At 35.9% G+C, this 24,281-nt stretch overlaps 3 protein-coding genes across 3 annotated transcripts; 2 read left to right on the top strand and 1 right to left on the bottom strand.

Moving 5' to 3' along the window:
* Positions 1 to 1,462: 1,462 nt before the first annotated feature.
* Positions 1,463 to 16,820, bottom strand: LOC116170972 (katanin p80 WD40 repeat-containing subunit B1-like). The gene is made up of 8 exons (XM_031487569.1): positions 16,456 to 16,820; positions 15,597 to 16,408; positions 7,552 to 7,837; positions 7,436 to 7,501; positions 6,804 to 7,390; positions 6,513 to 6,754; positions 6,386 to 6,460; positions 1,463 to 1,840 (listed from the first exon to the last, which is right to left on the bottom strand). Exons 1-8 carry the CDS (start codon positions 16,487 to 16,489, stop codon positions 1,585 to 1,587), a joined length of 2,358 nt encoding a protein of 785 aa, XP_031343429.1. The 5' UTR covers positions 16,490 to 16,820; the 3' UTR covers positions 1,463 to 1,584.
* A 2,084-nt stretch (positions 16,821 to 18,904) lies between these two features.
* LOC116171764 (mannose-P-dolichol utilization defect 1 protein homolog) lies at positions 18,905 to 19,947 on the top strand. Its single transcript, XM_031488742.1, has 2 exons — positions 18,905 to 19,109; positions 19,158 to 19,947. The coding sequence occupies exons 1-2, from the start codon at positions 19,025 to 19,027 to the stop codon at positions 19,790 to 19,792; spliced, it is 720 nt and encodes a 239-aa protein (XP_031344602.1). The 5' UTR covers positions 18,905 to 19,024; the 3' UTR covers positions 19,793 to 19,947.
* A 1,474-nt stretch (positions 19,948 to 21,421) lies between these two features.
* Positions 21,422 to 22,833, top strand: LOC116172119 (protein l(2)37Cc-like). Its single transcript, XM_031489259.1, has 4 exons — positions 21,422 to 21,579; positions 21,695 to 21,801; positions 21,849 to 22,010; positions 22,061 to 22,833. The coding sequence occupies exons 2-4, from the start codon at positions 21,720 to 21,722 to the stop codon at positions 22,639 to 22,641; spliced, it is 825 nt and encodes a 274-aa protein (XP_031345119.1). The 5' UTR covers positions 21,422 to 21,579; positions 21,695 to 21,719; the 3' UTR covers positions 22,642 to 22,833.
* Positions 22,834 to 24,281: the final 1,448 nt, after the last annotated feature.

Here is a 24,281-nt window from a genome sequence, read left to right as displayed (position 1 = left end):
AATTCCTGGAGCTACCGTTTTTCCGATTGAGTTAACTTATTAACTCAAGACACCCAAACCCCGCACAGGGATAGGTGGAACATATTACACTGTCGCCATGCGAGAGAAGACCTTTAAAGGACCATCTCTTAGCTTGCCGCTTTTTTGCACAGGGCTATCAAGAAAGAACCTGAGGCTACTCCTGGGCATATCTTCCGGGCAGTGCAAACTAAACAAACACATCCACTCCATGGGCCTGGTTGATCACCATCTTGTAGGTAGAGGTTGTTACACAGACGATGAGACGGCACACCACATAGTTTGTGTGTGTCCCGCTCTAGTCCAACTAAGACGATTCATGTTGGGGGTACCCTGGCTATGGCCATGGCTACGATTAGAGCCGCTTCCCCGTCCAGCCTCCTTAGGTTCATTTCACGTTTGGGATGGCTTGAGTGACTCTGAGGGGTCGGACAACTCTAGTTAAGGAGGTAGTACAAAGGACTCAAATTTGAGGCCTAGCGTGTGGACCCTGTCCACCCTCCTATCGCAATCCAGAATCCATTATAAGGTCTCAGGTTGAGAAAATATGGTGGATGGACACTCCAAGCTTTTGGTTGTGCGAGCTGGAGTAGGATGCGACGTTGTTAGTTTTACGCAATTTGTGGCAAACAAACAGTCTTACCCATCTGCATAAATGACATCTATGTTTTTGGGCACGACTGCAATTTTCAATGGGCCTCTGTTTGCCAAGGCTAGTACGTCTAAGCTGAAATTCTGAATAGCAACTGCTCTTCCCCAAAAATAGAAATTAGTTCAGCTACACAATTTTTGAAGATCAGGAACAAACATACAAAATAAAATTTTACTAGTTTTATTACTGTATTTAATACAAAAAATTATTTTTACGATATTTTACATTGTTCATGCATTAATTACAAAATCTACTTTTAAAAGGCCCAGTCGAGTGTAACTGCAGCTACTTTATACAAAAACGAAATGGCACATAAAAGGAAAAAAAAGGCAAGAGAACACACAACTAAACGGAATAAAAAACTATCATTATACTACCGCGTAATAAGAAAGTCAATAAAATAAATACTCGATTTGCTCAGTAAATAACTTAAACGTACAAGTCTTTGATTCTTAAGTAGTACCTGCCTTTCGCCCCCTCTTTACTCGTGGATACAACGGAAGGGCCTGTTTTATTGTAAGGAGTTTTGTTGCGTTAGTCTATTTAAGATACAGATTAGTGATTGTGCACAAAAATTGTAGATTTGAGTTATAAGTTTTTTTGGACGGATCACTTTACGCCTTATTTTCTATAACTATACTCAGTAATCCCATATGAAAATATAATACTTGTGCAGTTTATAGAGAATAGTAAAAATATGTTAAATTCCCTGACCCTGATTAATTCTGAGATAATTACACCCTCTCTGAATATTGTTAACAGTCTTGATTTAGATTTCTGCAACGCAGCCTAATGCAATTCAAGCAATTACTTTTTTTGGGGATTAAAGCCTACGTTACTTCGTCCCATTCGCCGTTTAGTAGGTACCATGCAAGTGGAATTATTTCTGTTAATAAGTAATCGTCAGCGGCGTCTCAGTCGAACGTGTGCTGCATTAAGGTGTGAACTTCTCGAAAGTTGCCGCCTAAGGTGCCCGGTATCGCTTGTTTCTTGAGCAGTAACGATCGTACTTGTCCTAAGTAATCGTAGCATTTGAGCGATTTCTGATACCTTTCTTCCCGAGATATGTCAACACCGAAACTGCCAACCGGCGACTGTATGCAGCTTTTAATCACAGATCCAAAATGTTTCAAAATTAATTTAAGGGAATTGCACGCCACCGTCATGTACCTGTAACAAATTGAATAGTTAAAATCATAATTGAGCGTCACAGTCCATTGTGTACGCCGTATATGGGGATATGCATATTATAATTAATGGGGCGTCCGCGTCGCTAGACGCTATTATTTATTGTGTTCGATTTTTACACGCGCCTCGTCCTGCATATTCAAATTGCCGATTGTTAAACGACGATCAAATTGCTAACGACGTTCGTTTTGTTTGATTTATGCTCATCGAAAATGGAACTCTCTTTTGTATTCTTTGTACTGTACAAGAAAACGAATATTAAAATCAACTACTGCTATTACCACTAATTGCGTAGTCAATTTCAAAACACGTCTCTTATAAATCACACAAAAATCAAAGACGCGCAAATGATAATATAAAAATTAGGTACCTACTACCGCAAGAATCAGGCAAAAATCGCTTTGGGCCATCGAGAACTACGCCCTTTATGATTATAACAGCAGCGTAAATGTTAGCGACGTTAATTAAATTGGCAATAAGCGTTAAACAATAAATCGAGTAGTATGAATTTAAAATTGACGTTAAATCGAAATTTGCATGGTCATCAGCGCATTAGAAATTCATTGACATAAAAAAGGCACGCGTTGACACAGGGTCCGGTGTCAAATCGAACCGTTCGCAATTCGACACGAGTAACCCTTTTTTTTATTGCCGCGGCCGGCTGTGAGAAAAATTTCACGTTGCTCCCGTGCAAACAAATTTTGAAAAAATTTTATTCAAATCGAAGCGGTGTTTGCATAATATTGTCTGCCGATTGAGTCCCGTATTTTAAATCTGAAGAGGTCTCCATGTCAAACATGTTTTATAAGTGTTTTGATGTGAGCAACTCGACACTTACGTCTTTCGTCATTGTTGTGCGGCGTCGATGAGTTTGTCACTTTATAATGGGACGATAAAAAAGCGTATGCTAACGAGAGGGCCTGAGGGTTTTTGATATACGCAGCTGCTTCGAGCGTAAATCCTATTGTACAAAACGGGCGAGATAATTACCTTCGAATTTGGGAAATCGGACGCGAAAATTTAACATTTCCTTGTACGCACCCGGTAGTTATCCGGCGAAGATCGGCGTGACCGATAATTAAATGTCGCACGTCAAACTGCCATTACCTTGCAACCCTCTACATGGGAAATTTACTCAAGCTTGTAAACATGGAAGTACTTTGATAATATTAAATACTTAGGCTTTAGATGCGGTTTTTCAGGAACAACCGCCCTCAGTAGTTCGTGTTTTAATAATTACACACATTTTCAGTTCCTGAGAGATGTCAGGTGGTTAATAAGCTCAAACAATTACTGACGGATACCAATCATTAGTGCAACAAGCAACTGCTAATATACGTAAAACGCTTTTTAGGGGAGTATAAAGAGGCAATAAGAAGCAGCCTCATTAAAAGCTGAGCAGCACAAATTTGAATTGCATCTCAAAACAGTCACTTTAGAGCCGAGTACTTTAATTTCCTAGTTAAGTAGGGTCTGAAGTTACCCTTTTTGTGACTAAAGAAACGTATTTGCAATTTTTTTTAAATCTTTGAAAATAACAAGAGATATCACCAAAAAACTGAAAATGTTTATACATATTTCGTTTTCATTTTCCCTAGCGTAAACGTTCGGTTCCCATTAGCCCCTTCTATGGACCTTTTCTTCGGAGAATCTGAACCTGTTAAATTAAAATACCCATAACACGCTAGATGCAGAAACTACAGATTACTACTTTCATATTTCTTATATGGACGCCATATCGGATGTTTACGGAATTAGATAAAAGACAAAACAAGAAAACTAATGACGTATCAGACTCTATACATTTAAATAAATTTACAAGAAAAATTTCAAAATTATTTACTAATTACATTCATTTCTCAACAAAACATCCACGGGTAACTAGATCTTGCTGAATCCACATGGATATGACGGCGATGTATTCAAATTAACTTTTTGTTCTTTATCTCAGTTTGTGACATTCAATGCGATATTTTTCAAATGTATATTAGTGCCAAATTTAAAACTGACCTGGATAAAATAGAATCACATAGGCCCACACTAATGAACAAATTGATCCAAGCGGGAAGGATGAGAGATTGGGAGATCCACCTCATCTCAGTTGAAGCCCTTTTTTCATTAGGCTGGGCGAAGTGACCCCCCCTCACCTTCTAAAATTTTTAACATGCTGATGCAATAAAGGCTACAACATCTTTCCCTATGAATGGTTTCAACGACTAGTGTATCTATAGTGATTGTGCACTCTTAAAAAAAGGATCCAATTACTGATCATAAAACTTACAACTCTTGCTCTATATAATCTCTACTTTCAGAGATCTCTAGCTTGACATAGGAGAAAACTCACCCTGTATGTGAGCTGATATCGTATTCAATAAAATTGACCCAAAACCATACGTTTGCAATATAGACAGCACAATTGAGGCATTCTAGTTGGTACCCTTCTTGGTTCTTAAGATTAGGTTGTAGCTTTAAATTAAAAGGAGTGTATCTTTGTATTCACGCATAAAACGTGAAGATAGGGGCACAAATCTGCACAATTCAACAATCTGAAACCTTTCCCAGATTAGAAATATGTACTTACCTTCATTAGGTAGATAAACCAACTAAATGTTAAAAGAAATGACGCGTTAAAATATTAAAACACAACGCGCCTGTTTGTTACCCCATGTTAAACGCAAATACCTGCAAAACGGACATAAATTTACTGCTACGTAGGCAACTCTGCATGCACTACAATACAGACTGCGTCTATAACATGTTTCGCTTCTAGAGCATCTTCTATGCAATGAGTACAGGCAGTCGTGGTCACTTTCCGATACTTTTTCCAACATCATCACAAAAGCTCATTATGTTAAACGCCAAGGTCCAATTGCATGAAAGAAAATTAGCTGGTGTTGGCTGCACAGTGATCTCATTGGATAGTATCAAAGCCAACCACGTTTCTTAACACCAAAACCAGGATTAAACCCGAAACAAATAGCTATTGAAATAGTATTGGAGTAAAGGTTAGTGCCGTTCTGTATAATGAATGCAGCAACAATACCTACAAAACACCGCAGACGGCAAATACCTTTTCCATATAATGGTACACCTTGTATATTTTTATAGTTTTGCGTAGCCCTGTATTTCCGGATTACAAATTACTTAATTTTGTATGCGCAAAGGAATTTTTTTCATCTTATGCATGTACAAAATGTAACAATCAGAAGTTACTTACTAACAACTTTAGTAAAACTGATTTTGACTTTACAATAGAACATTATTTGAATGAAAGTATGTAGAGAAAAAATAGAATAAAATGTTTCGCACAAAAAAAGAACATTAAAACATTATTAAAGGTCAAATGCCCCATAAAGCTTAACCATGAAACATTTTCTAAATATTACCGAGTATGGTCCACTCGGCCAGAAGAGCGGACAAGCAATTAGGTACTCAAAACTAAAAACCAGCTCTTCATAAGACTCATAATATACCATGATGTAGAAAATGGGTGAAAGTCACCTATTATGCGCCAACGCAATGTATTTCCATTTGTTTGATTTAGACAAAATTCAACCGCTTCTGTTATTTGACACACATCGGCCTAATGATGTTAATACCCCTAACCACATTGTGGATAATAGTTGATATACAGTATGTTTCAAATTAAGTCCCATTATGTCTGAAGCAATTAAATATCCCTCTCAGCACTATTGTGTGCACCACTGCACTCAGGAAACGGCCAGCTTGGGCTTCGCCTCGCCTGGCTATATCTTCCTTCCACCTGGAAAACATCCACTTTCCAATCTTGGTACTATTTTTGGGTACTCCCTTTATTTTGAATACAATCAGTTACTACAATTTTAGTTGGTACTTTTAATTTGAAACTTTCTCTTTAGTTCCGAAAATGAATGAAAATATTCTTCTTTCTCAAAGTCTACTTAGGCAATTTTACTAAAATCTTCATAGGAACTGGTCTTATCCTAACCGAAAATTCTGTGAATTTCAGAAATTTTGCAAACTTCTTTAGAAAGCTTTTGTGAAATAATATTCTTAGGAGGAATATTGCTAGAAATCTCCTTAAAACACAATCTTATTTAAACTTTACCAGATTTAGAAATAGAATTCATTTTATAAATCTTGAAATCTGATCTGCAAAGTTGAGTCTGCAGAACAAGCATTACTTTTACATTTTTGTAGGAAAATTCATCATATACAAGGTAACTAAGGTAACACTTTTCCTTATAGAAATCTAAAACGCAGATTGTTTGGTTTTGTTTATATGCAACATACTGTATTTCATTATGGAATGGTACATTTGAAACAAATACTGTAATTAGATAGAAAACGACAGTTATTTCAAATAATACTAGGAGCGGCACTCCATGTGTTGTGTTATTAGGATGTCTTGCGATATGTTTTTTTTAAATTTGTTGAGCTAATACCTTTTTTGCTGTTAGTGGACACAAAAGACAAGACAAAAAAAAATTACACAAAATCAAACACAAATGAAGACACAAACACGAATTTTTCCCTGAAACTACTTACATTTCGAATTTGCTCTGCATCAGCTCCTGAATTTTAGGTAACAATAGCACACATAAATCCAAGTTCCATGACGAACTAAAAAATTATACATTAAATAAAAGGCTGGAAGGGTTCAAAACTAACTTACTACTTATTATTAAAAACGCTTAAAACATCAACAATAACAGAAAGATCATTTAACGAGATGGCAGTTTCGATGGCGGATTTAACATCCTTCGTTTTGTGCTGTGCAATAACTATTTTTAAATTTCGTTGTCTAGCAACTAAAACCGCCATCATCGGCTCGTGCCCTCGCATTACAACACCCAGCACTTCCGCCTCGGACATGTCGGGTAGTTGCTTGTCAAAACCACAACGATGATGGTTTTTCTATGAGGCAAAATGTGTAATTAAATTTCACAAAATTCCAATTACTTACAGGTAAAAAATCGTCCAAGTCTAGACCGACCGGTTTATCGACAGCAGCCGGTATGTAGTCATCCGAGAGCGATCCTTCAGGTGACACTTTTGTACTGTTGTTATTGTTAACATAAATATCGACAGGTTGCGACTTAACAGGTACTGATTTTTCTAACTGCTTGGCAGTTGTTGGTATTCGGGATACGTTTGGAACACTAGAGTTGCGTGTGGGCTTCGAGAAGGAATTCTTGCGTGATATGTTGCGTGATGTCACCACCGAGCTCTTGTTTAGCGTCACCTCCGACATACTGTGCTTGATATTATTTTTTGGTAACTTTTCCGGAACGTCCTTGCAACTGCTTTGCCTTTGCAAGTTAAACTTTTGATAAAGCTGTTGTTTTACACTGTTTATTTTCGGTAGCACAATTTCAGGATCGGACCGGGGACTAGCAAAGATTTGGTCCAAGTTTGATTTCGATCTGGAGTATGGTGTCGAGTTGAATAGTGGTAAGGAAGAGTTGTGATTGCAATTAACTGTGTCATCGAGTGAAAGTGCTTCTAAGCTTTCAGAACCGATTTCTGCTAATATTTGGGGTTCGGTTGGATCTAAACGTGCACAATTAGTTTTAGCTAGCTGTGAATTGTAAGTACCTAAATTTTCTAGCGTTGGCTCATCTGGCGGTTCTAATTCTTCTGGTGGAGGTGGAGTTCTATTTACTAATTGAAATGGTTACACTTCGTAGGGTATTCAACTACAATATACTTACATGCCTGTCGCGCTTTAAAAATGTCATTGTAGTCTTTCAAATTCGTTATGTCAGCAGATGACTCTTCTTCGGGGTCAGTACCCGATGTGCTTTCCTCAATTGTTTTCACGTCAAGCGTGGCCTTAGTCCTTACTAGCGGTCTTTCGGCTTTAGAAAAACTCTTACGTATACTTTGGTTATGGGTAAATGGACTTGGACACTCATCTAACAGACCGCCGAAGGGCTGAACCTTCTTCAGATCTACCACGTACACTGTGACTGTAGTTAAATGGAATGAAGCGCCAACCTGTAAAAATTGAACAAATTATTAATAAAGATAAAGTAACACTAAGTACTTATTATAGTTCATAGAAGCAATTGTATGGCACATCTCCAATTACACTCAAAAAATACACTTTTAGCTGAATAGAGTGATTAAACCAGTGGTAAATTACTGGGCCATTTTTGGTCTTTTGATGTACATGCCCAAGCAAAAGCGGCAGAGGTTCTTGAACGACTCTCACCATTTTCCTACGATTGTAGTTACCTATCCTGAAGTTTGTGCACCAGAACGTAATTAAATGATCAATGAACTCGCAAATCTCTTGCTTTTTTTCATAAACCAAGAGTTCATAGTTCAATTTGAGCTACCTACCAAGAAGATCTACAGAATCTGGGCTCCACAATGTTCTTGGGAGGCGAAGATCAAAGCACCTTAATTAGAATACCCGCAGTGTATTGTTAGTTCGTAGATTTTAAGAGTGAATTTGACAAGCATTAAATATTGTGCTATGCCAACAAGTCTTGGGCGAATTCAGTACTGGGTTCCAAACAAAACCAAACGGTTGGGTATAAGGCTCAATGCTAAACAGGTTCTCATGTATCGGATGAACTAACTAGATCGTTTTATGACCACTAAAAATCACCATGTTAGTAATCCAAACTTAACGATGGCCCTCAGATGTCGCCGAGTCCACATCATGTGGCCCTGTCCCTAATGCCCTAATTTTCCTGGCGTGATGATGGCGAGATATTCAGTTTACGCACTTATACTTTGGAAATTGTTCTAACTTCAATTATACAGTGTGTTTTTTTAAGATGGGCCACCCGACAATGTAAAGGCGTTGAGTTATTTAAAGTCGGAAAGATTATCGAGTCCTTCTTGTCTGAATGGTTCTGAACCCCCGCCAATTAACATATTTTTTTTGGAAATCGTCATCGACTTTTTCTCCTGAGGAGTAACCCATATTCCCCAGACCCACCTGTGCTATTTCTCTGCAGTAAGGAGAAGGGCATCTCATAATTCTCATAATTTTATCCCTCATCAGGCGTTCCCCAGGGAACACTTCTTGGTCCTTTTCTGTTTCTCTTATACATAAATGATTTACCGCGAGTGATAAAAAACTCCAAAGCACTACTATTTGCGGACGACCTAAAACTTTTTAATAAAGTCCAATCCCCAAGTGACTGTATAAATATTCAAGAGGACATCAACTCAGTAATTAAGTGGTGTATCAAAAATAAACTAAAACTAAATATCAATAAGTGTAAAGTCCTTACTTTTACTAGATCGAAAAATCCCTTACTTTTTGACTATAAGATGAATGGAAAGGTCTTGCTACGAGTCACCTCCGTTAAGGACCTGGGCGTGTTTTTCAATAACAACCTTAACTTCAACTTACACATTGAATACCTAACAAATGAGTGTTACAAACTTCTTGGTTTCGTTATCAGAAATACACTCAATTTCACGAATATACAGACAATGCTAACCTTATATAATGCGTTTATTAGATCCAAGCTTGAGTATGCTGCATGTATCTGGTCTCCTCAAACTCTCAAATACTCAGACATGATCGAAAAAGTGCAGAAAAAGTTCATCCGAGTAATGTTTTTTAGGTCAACCCAAAATTATCCACATTTGATCTCTTACGGTACCCAGCTTAATTACTTAAATAGTACTTTCGGCTTAGATATAACGAGGTTAGAAACCCGACGGTACATTGCCTCCACAATTTTTGTCTTCAAAATTTTACACAACTTGTTATACTCTTCCGAATTACTTCAAGAAATTAAGCTTAAGGTACCATTTGTTAAGCTGCGGCAAAATAATACTATTTTTGTAGTTAACAACACAACTTCCCCACTTATTATTATTATTATTATTAAGATCTTGATCACTTTAAATAAGTTATCCTCAGTTAATGATATCGACTTTTTTCACGATCCCCTAAATTCAATAATAAATAAAATTAGATCTTAAGCCCTAATATTTGTTCAGAGCCCCAGTGCCATGTAATTGGAATTTTTATTCTGTATGGTTTCTGGTTAAATAAATAAATAAATAAATAAATAAATTCTTGACCAACAACTGCCATACTAATCTTAAAGGCTAAATGGTTTGTGGAAGAAAGCGGTTACCTACAGGTCTGGGGGGTATAGAATACCGATATTTCCAGGACACTCCACCATATGATTTTGAACACCTGCTACTTGTAACATATTTTTTCGAAAATGGTCATCAACTCATTCATGGCTGGGGGGTATTCCTTACCCCCCAGTGCTACGTTCTCTGCGATAAGGAGAAGCGGAAGGAGAAGAGTAGCAAATTGCTAACGCTCCGCCCACTATAAAATAAAGGCAATAAAATAAAATAAAAATAAATAAATAATCCTAATGCCGAACTTAAAGCCTAAATGGTTTGCTTAAAAAGAGTTACAGGAGGGGAAGGGGAGAGAATATTGTTCAAGTGCCATTTCCAGGACACCCCACCATAAAAGTACTGAGAGTTATATAGGGAAAGGGTTATTGAGTCCTTTGCTGATGGGTTTTGAGCCATTTTTAACATATTTTTTCAGAAATGGTTATCGACTCCTCTGCTGTATGGAATACCCCCCAGCACACACAACTGTTTGTACTGCCATTTCCAGGACACTCCGTCATAAAAGCGCACGTTGATGATGTTTTCATTTCTAAAAACAATTTGAATCATATCAACCTCAAACACTCGCTCAAACATTATTTGCGTAACCTCTTTACATTGATGATATGGGTCGAGAATGAGGTCGAGAAGGACACTTTATCTGCGCCGCGTCACATTTCCACCGTGAAAACTAAACCTATCATTGTAGAATTTTTTCCCCTTGCTCTTATACCACTGATACTTTTTCAAAATTGAGCTTGTAATTCTTTTTATTTACAGTTGATCTTATAGTTCAGTCAAAATACAAATTACACTACACGTACCCAAAGTGTAGATGGAGTTATGATTTCAAACAAAATGTGAAAACTGCCTGTTTAGGAAAGTGATGCTAAATATTTCATCTGGTATTTCAATAGGATTTCTGTGTTTATTTTGTTTGCAGATTTTAAGCAAATGTCTTCAATGGAGACTACAGTTGTCGAGACAGTTGTTAATACTTACCGAAATGTAAGTACATACATGATTTTGTCCTCAATTTCTTCTCGTCATTTGGACAGTAACTACCATTCGCAGTATTCACATAATCCATAATTTTCATATACCATAAATTATATGACATGCAATTGATATGCAAACAATAGCTTTATAATGATAGGTGACCAACTTCCATTGTCATGTCTGTGTCCAGCCTAATTTTTCGGTATTCTAGACAGAAAGATTGAATCATCGCGTCTTTAAGAATAAAATGACACAAGGTTCCAACGAACTTATTATAACAATAAAACTTTGTAGGTTTGTTGACAACTGTAATTTGTTTTTAATTTGGATGGGAAAGGATAAGTGCCAATTCATTGCACTAGTAAGCAAACTAACTACATTATGTTGTGTTTCTAAACGTTGGCGATGCTAGATAAAGCCACAATGGCTTTAATATAATGATTCTTTGAATGATTACAAAAAGACATTGCTATTTATATTATTGGGAAATATGGTGATAAAAACGACCAAAATGGCTTCCAATGGAGTAGGGTTCAGTATCTTTTTAAAACAGATTATTCATTTTTTTTAAATCAGAAAGAAATTTTTTGAGAAATATACTGGGCGTTCCATTAAAAATTTACCAAATTTGCACGTTTTACTATTATTATTATTATCTGCTGCTCAATAGAGGGCGCTTTTAAGTATACCTAAATGTGTTTCCCATAAAATGCATAAGGTTAGCAATCTGTTGTATGTGTAGATCTGTGCCGATACAGTATGCGGGAAGTATGCGTGTGTGAACGGCTCCATAAAACGCAATATTGCAGATGTATCCGAGATACCGGTATCCGGGAGACTGTATCTCCTTGTCAAAGCGGTGTAAAGGCAAAGTGAAAAACTTAGGAGTTGGGAGGGGGTTGGAGTGGATTACCATTCATGATAGGAGGGATCCTGCTTGGTTTCATCTCTCTATATCAAAAATGATGTTTTATTTGAAATCAAGCTAAGCGAAAGTTGATACCTACCGAGATACCTACCTTAAAGGGAAAGTTGATAAGTTAAGTGTTGAGAAGGATTACTTTTTATGATCGTTATAACGGGTTATGGTGGAGTAAGATTAAGGGATCTTATTTGGTTTTATGCTCGGTTTTATGTAAATTCAAAAACGAATTTTTATTAAGGAACTTCCAGAGCAAATGTTTATATCTTACATGTAAAGTTGGTAAATAAGGGGTTCAGAAAGATTACGTTTTATGATCGTTATTATGGATTAAGATTAAAGGATCGTAGTTAGCTTTAGCTTATTTCTTAATTTTTTTAGAGATGAATTGCTCCAATTTCGTTTATTGTTCGACTTTGACAAACAACAAAAGTATCTACTTTAAGTAAATCCCGAGGTAAATACTTATTGTTGTTTTTTATAATATACTACACTCGAGACTACGCCCTTATCTCTTAATATTTTATGACATGGTTTGCATATTTTGGCATACTTATAGCTTCAGACTAAACATGGAAATCCGAGTGCAAATCATATCATATATTTATTGTTTGTCACAAAATACATTCCATATACTTGTATAAGAACAGAACGAATATATTGCTAGAAAGCTCAGTAGTTTTGGAATCACGGGTTTATGTAAGTAAGAGAAGTAAATCTGTTGATTAAGCATTGTCAAACATCAATAAGTATTAATACAGAAAATCCAATGAGGATTCAAAAATTTTAGTTAATTTAGTTGCTTTCTGACAGTGACTGCAGATTTTGCGTATGAGGAATGTAATCAGAGGAGAAGAATGTATGTCGAGTGAAAAATCAAAAGTCAACACACAATCTGCAACAGAAACGCTTGTTAGCAATACAGAATTAGATAGTGGAACTAGCTAGGTAGGAGTAGTAGTTTTATTAGTGATAATAAAAGATGTCGAATACTTACCTACATAAATACAAATACAAACATACATAATAAAAACCGAGATAAAAACAAATAACAGAAAATATCACAGACAGCAAGCATATACTTGCTACACCTGATGAAAATGAGGATGAAAACTATTAACAGCTCATCAAACGGCCAAAATGTACTTAATGAATCTGAAAACACAAAAAAGAGGATACTTAGTTGCATTAAAAAAGTGCAATTTCATGTAGGATTTGTAGAGCAATTGTACTTCAATGATCCAGTATCTGGAATTGTCTTTTGTGTATGCAATTGGTACATTTGCGCCATCTCTTTGGTAATCCCTATACTATTACTAAGTATTTTCTTGTAATAGTTGAACCAGTTCCAATGAGATTTCGCCACGTACGTATCTATCTTCAGAAGAACATTTTAATTTATGCACTTAATAGCCACGTACGACTCAATTTTCCTTAAAGGGCAGTTGAAAATGTGCAATTTTATGTAGGATTTGTAGAGCAATTGTACTTCAATGATCCAGTTTCTGGAATTGTCTTTTGTGTATTCAATTGGTTCATTTGCGCCATCTCTGGTAATCCCTATAATATTCCTAATTATTTTCTTGTAATAGTTGAACCAGTTCCAATGAGATGTCGCGACGTACGTAACTACGTTCAGAAGCACATTTTAATTTATGCACTTAATAGTCACAAAAATTTTCTTATAGAATGTGGCCTGTAGAATCCATAATTTCAAACAGTTCCAAGATTGCGCTACTAGTTCAAAAGTTACAGCCCTTTGAATTTTCTTTCGAAATTGGTTTCTAGTCTATAACTTTGTTAGTGTCTATAACTTTGTTAGTGTTTTCCCGAGAAATTTTGGTGCAGTCGATTTTTGGTAAAAAAGGAAGGTTTATACACTGCCTTTTTTTGAGGCCCGAAAAAGAAATTGTCTCAGATCAACTCGGAAACAAAATTTTCTTATAGAATGTGGCCTGTAGAATCCATAATTTCAAACAGATCCGAGATTGGGCCATTAGTTCAAAAGTTACAGCCCTTTGAATTTTCTTTCGAAATTGGTTCTAGTCTATAACTTTTGATTGAGAAGTCTGATCGAAAAGGTACGAATTGTTTTGGATTCTACGCACTAAAATTAATAACAAAAAGTGTTTTCCCGAGAAATTTTGATGCAGTCGATTTTTGGTAAAAAAGGAAGGTTATACACTGCCTTTTTTTGAGGCTCGAAAAAAAAATTGTGTCAGATCGACCCGGAAAAAAATTTTTCTTATAGAATGTGCCCTGTAGAATCCATAATTTCAAACAGATCCAAGATTGGGCTACTAGTTCAAAAGTTACAGCCCTTTGAATTTTCTTTCGAAATTGGTTTCTAGTCCCATAACTTTTGATTGAGAAGTCTGAGTTTTCCCGAGAAATTTTGGTGCAGTCGATTTTTGGTAAAAAAGGAAGCCTGCTTTTTTTTGAGGCCCGAAAACAAAATTGTCTCAGATCGCCAGGAAACAAAAAAAGATAAAAAACTGTTAATCATGAATTTACTTTTTAACATTTTTGAATGTCAACCACCTCTTGGCCCCCACAATCATACGATTTTTTAAAAAGTGGAGATGGTGTCTGCTTCCCATTCGAGGGATTTTTATGAGTGACATCACAAAGTAAGTAGAACACGAAATACACTAGCATCAGCCAATCGATACCACAATGACTTTTACACCCACAAAAAAAATCAAGCAAAAATTAACAAAGTCGTATTTCCCAAAAAATTTTAGATGACAGATTTCTCCTTGGTTTCTCTAATTTCAATTATTTTGTCTCACTTTCAAGGAGCAAAAATTTACCTACACAAAGATCTAAAAATTGTATTAGGAGGTTAAGGTAAAACATCAAGGAACGTTTATAATTAAAACGATCTCGCTAATTATTTTCCTGTCGTTTTGCAATATCCAAGATGAATAATGGACTGTAGTAGTAATGACTTATCGAAACCTCTAATCTACAATAAATTCAAGAGCGTTGAGTTCCTTAATTAGCAATTCAGTTACTTTAATTTGAATTACTAATACAGTTCTTACCAATTAAGCACCTAATGATCTTGACTTATATGCTACATACACATTAGTGTAAACATTTTGTTTTTAGATTATCTAAAATTGTACAAATTTAAATTGTTTGCACTTTCATTTGCGTAATTATGTATCGAATAGGTAAGACAATTGATGGGAACAAATTTCTCGCGTGAGTAATTGATCGTGCAGTTTCCTGTTGGGAGTCTGTGAGATGTGCTGTAGTAACAATGCAGATTTTGCCGCTCTAATAAGAAAATATGGGAGTGACAAATTCTGCTTTGGTCTAATTATATACAAATCCCTATTAACTCGCTTGTTAAGAAACTCGGCCCTGGATTGGTTTGAGGTCATTGGCACTGAAATTGATTTTTATAGCAAAAGCCCAAATTAATTTATAGGTACTGCAAAGCTAACAATAAAAGTTTATCCATTTTATTGATATTTTATGATTAATTGCTACATGTGAGGAATTTCAGTAGGCGAATTTTTTACTGAAAAATCTACAGCCACCCACATCTGACAAACGGGAAATAAATAGAATATCTTCATTTTGAATGCATAAATTACACGCTTGCGAATAATTAGCATATAAAGTGCGAGTGTTATGAAATAATGAGAACGGACGACACTTCGGTTATATAAGAATGGTGCCAGTTACCAAATTATTGATTCATATACTTACTAATTGATGTTGAGCAGTCGAAATATCACAAATCCTTCCCCAATTCACGGGTACAGAATCATACAGCCTATTGGGCTCCCACCCGATTACTTTAAGATAGTCTCTGACCGCAGTAAACAAACATTCGCCGTCCGGATTGAACCACAAGCACCTAACCGACCCGACATCTCGTTCCGTAGACACCACATTGAAGTTCTCCAAATCGAAAAAATGAACCGACCTATCCGTACTACCGCTAGCTAGTAGAAACTCGTGCGGATGAAACTCCACGCACGTCACCGAGTTCATATGTTCCGTAAATTCCTTTAAAACGCGTCCGACCCTCAGATCCCAAATTTTTATTCGAGAATCCTCACCGCCGGACGCGATCCACTGCCCGTCGGGACTAAATTTAAGACTATTCACTGTCGTTGTATGACCAGGAAATGTACATATACACCCCTTCTTCCGGCTATCCCACAATTTGATTGTACTATCCGATCCGCCCGACACTAGAAAATCACCGTACGGATGAAAGTCGACGCATTTAATGCTGTCGCGATGTCCGGTCAGCGTGCGGACCAGCTTTGCCGCCTCCAAGTCCCACACTTTGAGAGCACCGGCACGTGAGCCCGCACATACTAGCTCTTCAACGTGGTTAAATTGCACACACTCAATTGGGGTCGTATGCCCGCTGAGGCTCATGAAACAGCTTTGCTTGCCGATAGCCCATAAGTTCACCTTCTTATCATCTCCACCCGTAACCATAACCCGGCCCGATTTGTGCCCCAATGCCAGGCAGTTGACGTTCGCATTGTGGGCCACAAACTCCTCTAAAATGAAAGCATGTAAAATCTTAAACACAGACAACTTTACTTACGCAGCTTCCAAGAACGTTTGCAGAGAGATGCCATTATCCAAAAACCTCTTAGAATTGGTCATTTATTTTAATTTAATAAAAAGCTTCATTTTTTCTTTTTCTGTACACAAATAGAACAGTCCGTAATGGTTTTTTTCTATTTTTGGAGATCTAAGAACTTGAAGGTTATCGTTTTAACAGTTCTCATTGCTTTGAAATTACTCCCCGAAGATACTTTCGCCTTTTACGGATTTTTACTCGCAGGTACGTTCAGGTGTTTAACAATAAGAATTGTTATTAATAACAGACATAAAGTTCATAGTTGCTTCTTGAGCAACATTTGTACGAGTTAATTTTAAGGTCGTTTGATGACACTTGTGACGTTTCGAAGTGGCATTATTCATACAACTGTCACGGCGTTACTTATACTAAAAAGCGTTACTTATGCCAAAAGCATTACTTATACCAACAAGCCTTACTTATACCAAAAAGCGTTTCTCCATTACACGCGATTTATATTTTACACACAAATGCAGTGCGTCCTTGGCAATTCTGCAGACTGCAACACAGACATAAGTTTACAAGACGTTGAAATTACGTCATACGTTGAATTTGGTGACGTTTTTGTCTCAACCAAATTTCACTTCCCGTTTCTCATACGTTATGTAAGATTTATTATTTATATAATTCACGTCTTTTCAATACTGTTCACCTTGAATGAAACGTCTTATATATCTTAGAATAACGTATTTCGTTTCGTTTCGTTATTAACACAACCTTAATTAAATTAGTATAATTAGTTACTATGCAAATAGTGAAGTAAGCGTAAAATAAAGTTTTAAAACCTCTCACAATTGCCAAGAATCAAAAGCTTTCTTACTAGTTCTATTTTAAAAGTATGATAAATATCAAAAATCAAAATCCGTACGAAAAATCTGTACTATATCTAAAATATCCAAATATCCCAAATTTTCAAAGCAATTCTATAAAATCGTAATTTTTATAAAATATTTTGACCGTTTGTACGACAACTCAGTTTCAGTTCATCGAACTCAGGAAATTTCCTTGAAACGTTAAAACTGTGAAAAGACTAGCTAAATAACAAAATAAATCCGTAGAGCAGAGTTTGTATTTCAAAATGTAAAATTTATATGTTAACACTTACAGCTCACAAAATAGAAAACGTCTAATTTTTACGGCGAACGAATGCACGATGAGGTAAAAGTAAAACTGCAACCTGCTATATTGTATCCCTTCCCCTACTGCGGTAATATGAATAAATTGTGACGTATATTGGCGGTAGTTATGAAGTGTCCTTTTGTTACACGCGGGCCTGATCTCTATTATTACAAATCGATTTTATCAGCTAGTTTACATTATCTGTCCACACTGTTTCGTAACCGTCTATATTCAAAGGCATCGCAATGAAACGCACATTAATAATTATTCTGATTTAAAGACAACCCAGAAAAATCGCACATTAATGATTTAAGAATAAAAAAAATCGCATAATATGGCCCTTTTCAACGGCATACTGAAGACGCACTCTTCTTCGCGACTTTATACTGCAAGACAAAACCGATGAATGCACACTTTCCATGTACTTTCGCGTTGATTGACCATTACCCTAGCCCAAAAACTCTATATGAATCTATACGGAGCAGTGGAACTACTTGTGACCGTTGAACTGGCAAAAGTAAAACAAAAACACCAATAAAATTGGTATTTTTGTTTTACTTTTGCATGAACCTATAAAATTCGTATGATAGAAAATCTCCACTAATGTTCTACTTTAAATATTTCAGATATTTGCACGATAATTTACTGCTGCTGTTGCCATTCGATTTAAAAAAGGGGCAGGTTCTGACAGGAAATAAATTTGTTTCAAAACAATAATAGTTCCCATTTCCTATACCTACCGTTTTAAGTATACTATAAAAGTTATCGATTTAACTGCAATAAAATGTTTGCAAGCTGTCTTTGGTTCTTCTTTAAATATTACACAATATATTTATAATGGTGGGGACGTGGGGTAGCCAGTAGAGGAATATACGTACAAGTTGTTTGAGATAAAAAATGTCTACATCTGATATCCTCACATCATATAATCGTCAATCATCACCAAACACCTCAGCTGTGGAACTCCTATTCATAAACCTGTTCTCATGCGCATTAGTTTTTCATCAAATATCGATACAGCTCCTTCATGCTCACATAGACATGGACACACAGAATAAACGAACGTACTGTATGTAGGTTACGGTGGGGAATAGATCAAATGTGCTATAATCACGTAGAAAAACACCAGTAGCTTTAGCCACAGACAAGTTGACAATTAAAAAATAACCTAATCGTCCTAATCGGGTATTATAACCTTAGATTATAACTCCGTCAGGTTAAATAACTAACGTGGATTTTATTTAAACCTGTGGCTCATTAAATACACAGCTTAATTGAACTGCAATCATTAGAAGAGTCTCATGACTTCAAATTATAGTAAAAGGTTTAAAGGTTGTTGATAAGGAATTTTTATAACTGTATATAAAGATAGGTTTGTGAAACACACATCACAACTCGCAAGTCTTCCACAATGGATTTATTCAGAAAGGTTACTTCAATTGTGCTAACTCCGGAATGTTACGATGAGTACTTTGTGGAATTTAATTTCTTCAGTGGCAAGTATCCATCGCTCATTTTTTATACAGCTAATGGTTAATTTGCAGCACCCTGCTTTAAAACGACGCTAAGTAAATGTCTGGGTGTTTTGCTAATATTAGGTGCAGTCTTAGTAAAAGTTCCACAAATAATCAAAATCTTCAAAAGTAAGAGTGCCGTTGGAATCAGCATCTCCAGTGTAACACTTGATCTAGTTGCAATCACCATATTTCTATCATACAGTTTCGTAAAAGGATTCCCGTTCACTTCGTACGGAGATGCCTTATTTCTAGCGATACAGACATTAATCGTCGGAGTGTTGGTGTTATACTACAGCGGCAGCCCATCTAACGCGACCATATACACTATAGGCTATCTAATTACATGTTTCATAATGATGAGCGGCATTACGCCCATTGGAATTTTGTGGACATTACAAGGGTTCAACATTCCAATTTTGTTAACTGGGAAATTAACGCAAGCGTACACCAATTACAAGAATGGGACAACCGGACAGTTGTCTGCTGTTACATTAATTATGTTATTCGGTGGTTCGTTAGCTAGGATTTTCACATCAATTCAAGAGACTGGTGACTTTATGATAATTCTCACATATTTAGTGTCATCTAGTGCTAACTTTGTTCTCGTGTTCCAGTTATGGTATTATTGGGACGTTGAATTGTCCAAGAAAAAGGAGAAATAAATGTTTTTAATGTTAACATTTATAACAAATTCTAATATATGGTTTTGCATATATTTTAAATTTTTTATGAGCAGAGATCATAAATTGTAATAGGTAGTCACCTTTAGCACTGTATTTTATTTTTATGATACTAAGTACATTCCTAGTTGAATTTATGACTCCTTCAAGTACCTTATATAAATTTTATTGCTGTGTAACTACAAGCATCCCATGAAAACGTTATGGTAACACCTAGCATATTGTGATTTAAAAGAATGTTTTAAATTTGTTCCACAAAGAATTTATTTTATTATTTGTATAATTGGCTTATATTGCAACTTCACATTTATTTGTATGTGGAACAGAGCTATGGACTAAAAAAAATAACAGCTCAGGATTTTAGTTTGGAGCCCAATTCAATACCCTATTACCAAAAGTATATTAATTAATAATTATACCTACATATTAAAAAAGACTATTTTGGAAAAAATAATATAATGCAGAAAATGGCAGTGCTTGACAAATTAAAGTACTCGACAATTACATATACCTACTTTTATAAGAAATATTACCGTGAACACTCTGTAGGTGTTTGAGCCATTTTTCTGTTGCAAAGATTAGTAATATATAAATGGGCGGAAAATGTAGTTATAGAATTTATTTTGATGTTTGTATTCCTGGTTATACAAAAAAACCATGAAGCACCCAAAATAGTTATTTGTGTACCAAGGCCGTAAAAGTGATCTTTTTTGGCCGAAGCTGCTGTTTGTGGCCGAGGCGATAGCCGAGGCCGCAATTCAGATGAGGCCTAACAAATCACTTTTGGCCAAGGTGCACACAACATTTTTTAGGCGATCATCAAAAAAGAATTCAAAAATTTGCTCATAAAAGTTTTTTTTTTAAGTTAATTGGTAGGTGTATTTGAAGTAGGTACTGACAATAATCAAAAAATGAACTACTCAAATGCAATAATTCTTGCCAGCTTGGTATTTTTCCTAATTAAAACGGTAGGTAATTTATGCGGCTTAACTGAGAAATTAATATAAACATTCAATTAATGCAAATATGGTAGGTACTCCTATAAACAAGATGGAAGGTGGGTGTGTAGCAGAATCTTAATTAAATTGTATAATTGTGTTGTATGTCGGACTCTCATTAAAATTTAATGAACTAATCTAATAAATTGTAGCAATGCAATTAAAACGTGTTCTAATTAATCACATATACTTCGCATTTCATTAACGCGAGTCATACTTGTGGATAAAAAGCGAGGAGACAAGCAGGTTGCAAGACTGACCCCGACGGTTAGGCAACACATCTCACAACAAGACTGGAAATATGAGGAATATCTTGTGAGAGAACCATAATAGAGAAGGTTGAGGTCTTGGTTATACGATTGTGGAGCGCGCGGGGGGGGGGGGGCGCATTCCATTCTTCTGTTCGATAAGTCACTATGTGTAATAATCGACTTTAAAGTACTACTTAATAAGGATATCATTCCTCCGTTTCTGACACTTTCAAAATGGCAAGCAACTCACGCGCAAATCCTTGCTAGAGTATTCCCCACTTTAGTTAGTGCTTCGGCTGGTGAACGCACTATAACTTCAAGGGCATCCTATATATCATGTATAACATAATCCCGTTGGCGTAATACTAACCACATCCATCTACCATTATAGGGATTTTTATTCTTGATTATGAATTATGATCTATCTATCTCAAATTCCCCCAACTTTTCTACTTCTTGTACAAAAATATTTAAAACAGTTTTATTGAAAAGCCTACAAAACGTTACGCTTGCATTTTTAGTAAGTCTCACTGTTCTCGTAACTAAATTCAATAAGCGCAAGAGCATTTTCCCCATATACGATAAATGCCCCTATACATAACCTTACAATTACTTTAGTCACATTGTCCTTGCAGGTTTGCATTTCTTTGTACGTTTGCAATGAATTTCTTCAATAGAGTCGGCCAAATAGGTCTAGGAGTCGCCCTAGTTGGAGGTGTGGTTAATTCCGCATTATATAACGGTACAAAGATGCAATCCTTTTCTCTACGCTAATGGTTTTAATTGCAGTTGATGGAGGACATCGTGCCGTAATATTTGATAGATTTTCTGGAGTAAAAAACCAGGTTGTAGGCGAGGGCACACATTTTTTTATTCCATGGGTCCAACGACCGATTATATTCGACATTCGATCGAGACCTAGAAACGTACCAGTAATCACTGGCAGCAAAGGTAATCGGCCAATTTATGTTGAATTTGTAACAAAAACTCTTTAATTTCAGACTTGCAAAATGTGAATATCACCCTACGTATCCTCTTCAGACCTTTCCCCGATCAACTACCAAAAATCTACACAGTCTTAGGTCAAGATTACGAAGAACGTGTTCTCCCGTCAATTACGACAGAAGTTCTCAAAGCAGTTGTAGCACAGTTCGATGCCGGTGAACTTATTACACAACGTGACTTGGTTTCCCAGAAAGTCAGCGACCACTTAACAGAACGAGGGGCTCAGTTCGGAGTTATTCTAGATGACATCTCCATTACTCATCTGACCTTTGGTAGAGAATTCACTCTGGCTGTCGAATTAAAGCAAGTCGCACAACAGGAAGCGGAAAAGGCCAGGTTCTTGGTAGAGAAAGCAGAACAGACCAAGAAGGCGACAGTTATATCTGCCGAAGGTGATGCTCAAGCCGCTGTACTACTGGCAAAGGCATTCGGAGATACGGGCGAAGGTTTGGTCGAGTTGAGACGGATTGAAGCTGCCGAAGATATTGCGTATCAATTGTCTAGATCTAGACAGGTTTCATATCTTCCAACTGGCCAGAATTTGTTGTTAAACTTACCAACAACTGCCACTCAGTAGTAAATAGAAGATCGAAGGCATCCTAATAGTTGCTGTGGTGCATATGTGGTTATAAATATACCTAATAAGAAGTCGTTTTTACTATGATACTTCAGACTGGTGCATTAAATAAGAAAGGGCCAAGTGTTTATATTTAAGTTGCTATTGTATCAAACTGCATTTTCTAATATATGAAATGTGAATTTATGAATATCTTCTTTGTCATTTTGTACCTGGGAGAGACTTCAAAATTGTAGTAGATATTTTAGTAATTTGCATATTTTTTTACCACCCCTGAATTGATGGGAGTATACTTCTTCATTTAAGGCATTTAAAATTGGATCAAAATAATCATACTCATGAAATTTCCAAATTAATAAATTATTAACAAAGCAAAGTTCCTGGAAAGAATTTGACAATAAACACAATAAAGGCTCAGATTCTTTTTCTTAATTTCCTTGTAATAGCCCTACTATTACCGTCTCACGTTTCTGATTGATAAAAAATAAATCTACATAAATAAACCGATTATATTGAAAAAAATAAAATAAATCCAAATTCCACTGCACTCACAATTGATTTCCTTTTTTATATTAAATCTTAATTACTCAATTACTTACATCTATCCTGAATCTGAATAATATTTAAATTTACTTAATATAACACTTAATTAAATACCTACAGCAATGAATATTCTTCTAACTTCTAACTTATATTTATCCTATCTATATAAAACCATTCGGCAAAAACAATTATAAAATGACAAAATAAAAATTTTATATGAATAAATTTCTAGGTAAATAACTTTTCATAAAAATAACTTACAATTTAGACAGTAGTATTCTTCCCCTTTTTAGATGGTGGGTATTGTAGTGGAGCATGATTTAGATTATTCTCAATCTTCGCCTATTAAATCCAATCGCGTAATCCCAATTGAACAACAATTTCTTAGCGCGCTTTTCGTACTTTAGGTATAATTTCTGAACGGAAGTCTTTCAATCGCACGTTAAACTAAACTGCAGTTACTCAATGATTAATATTTTCCGAACAATTCACTATTCCAGAACGACCAACTTGTTCTTGGTTAAAAAATACGATTTTTTAATTAATACGCGCAACAAATTTTATTTGGTTTGGGCCTTTTTACTTAAATGGCCCGTTTCCGCGATGACACTCGCCCGTGCGAATATCTACGAAAAAAACTTTATAAGTGGTGGCCGCGTTTTCCGCGGCGGTACCACGCTCCGCGTGAATATCTACGCAAAAAGCTCCCAAATTTCTGATCATTTTGGTTTTTATATCGCGAGTAAACCAACGCCCGTAATTAACGCTCCCATCAAGTTTCCGGAAATAAACAAACTCATAATTTTTTTGCCTCGCTGTTTTATTACATATTTTTCTTAGAATCTATTGCGTCTTTTAACCGGTGACCTTTTTTAAATCACGTACTAATCGTTAACTCGCCCAAAATAGGAAGTCCAAAACCAATAACTCATCTTATATTTCACGATATTTGAAACTTAATTACATCGAAAAAAAAATGTTTGTTAATTTTAATGAACATTACAACTTCACAGAAATCTGAATCATCGATACGCATTTCTACCCGAATATAATTTTGAAATCCACAAAACTTGCAAAATTTAACAAGCTTCCGTTAC

This window comes from Photinus pyralis, unplaced genomic scaffold (genome assembly GCF_008802855.1).
Source record: "Photinus pyralis isolate 1611_PpyrPB1 unplaced genomic scaffold, Ppyr1.3 Ppyr1.4_LG5, whole genome shotgun sequence".
Classification (NCBI taxonomy): Eukaryota; Metazoa; Arthropoda; class Insecta; order Coleoptera; family Lampyridae; genus Photinus; species Photinus pyralis.
The sequence above is the reverse complement of the archived record's forward strand: the minus strand, read 5'-3'. Positions and strand labels throughout refer to the sequence as shown.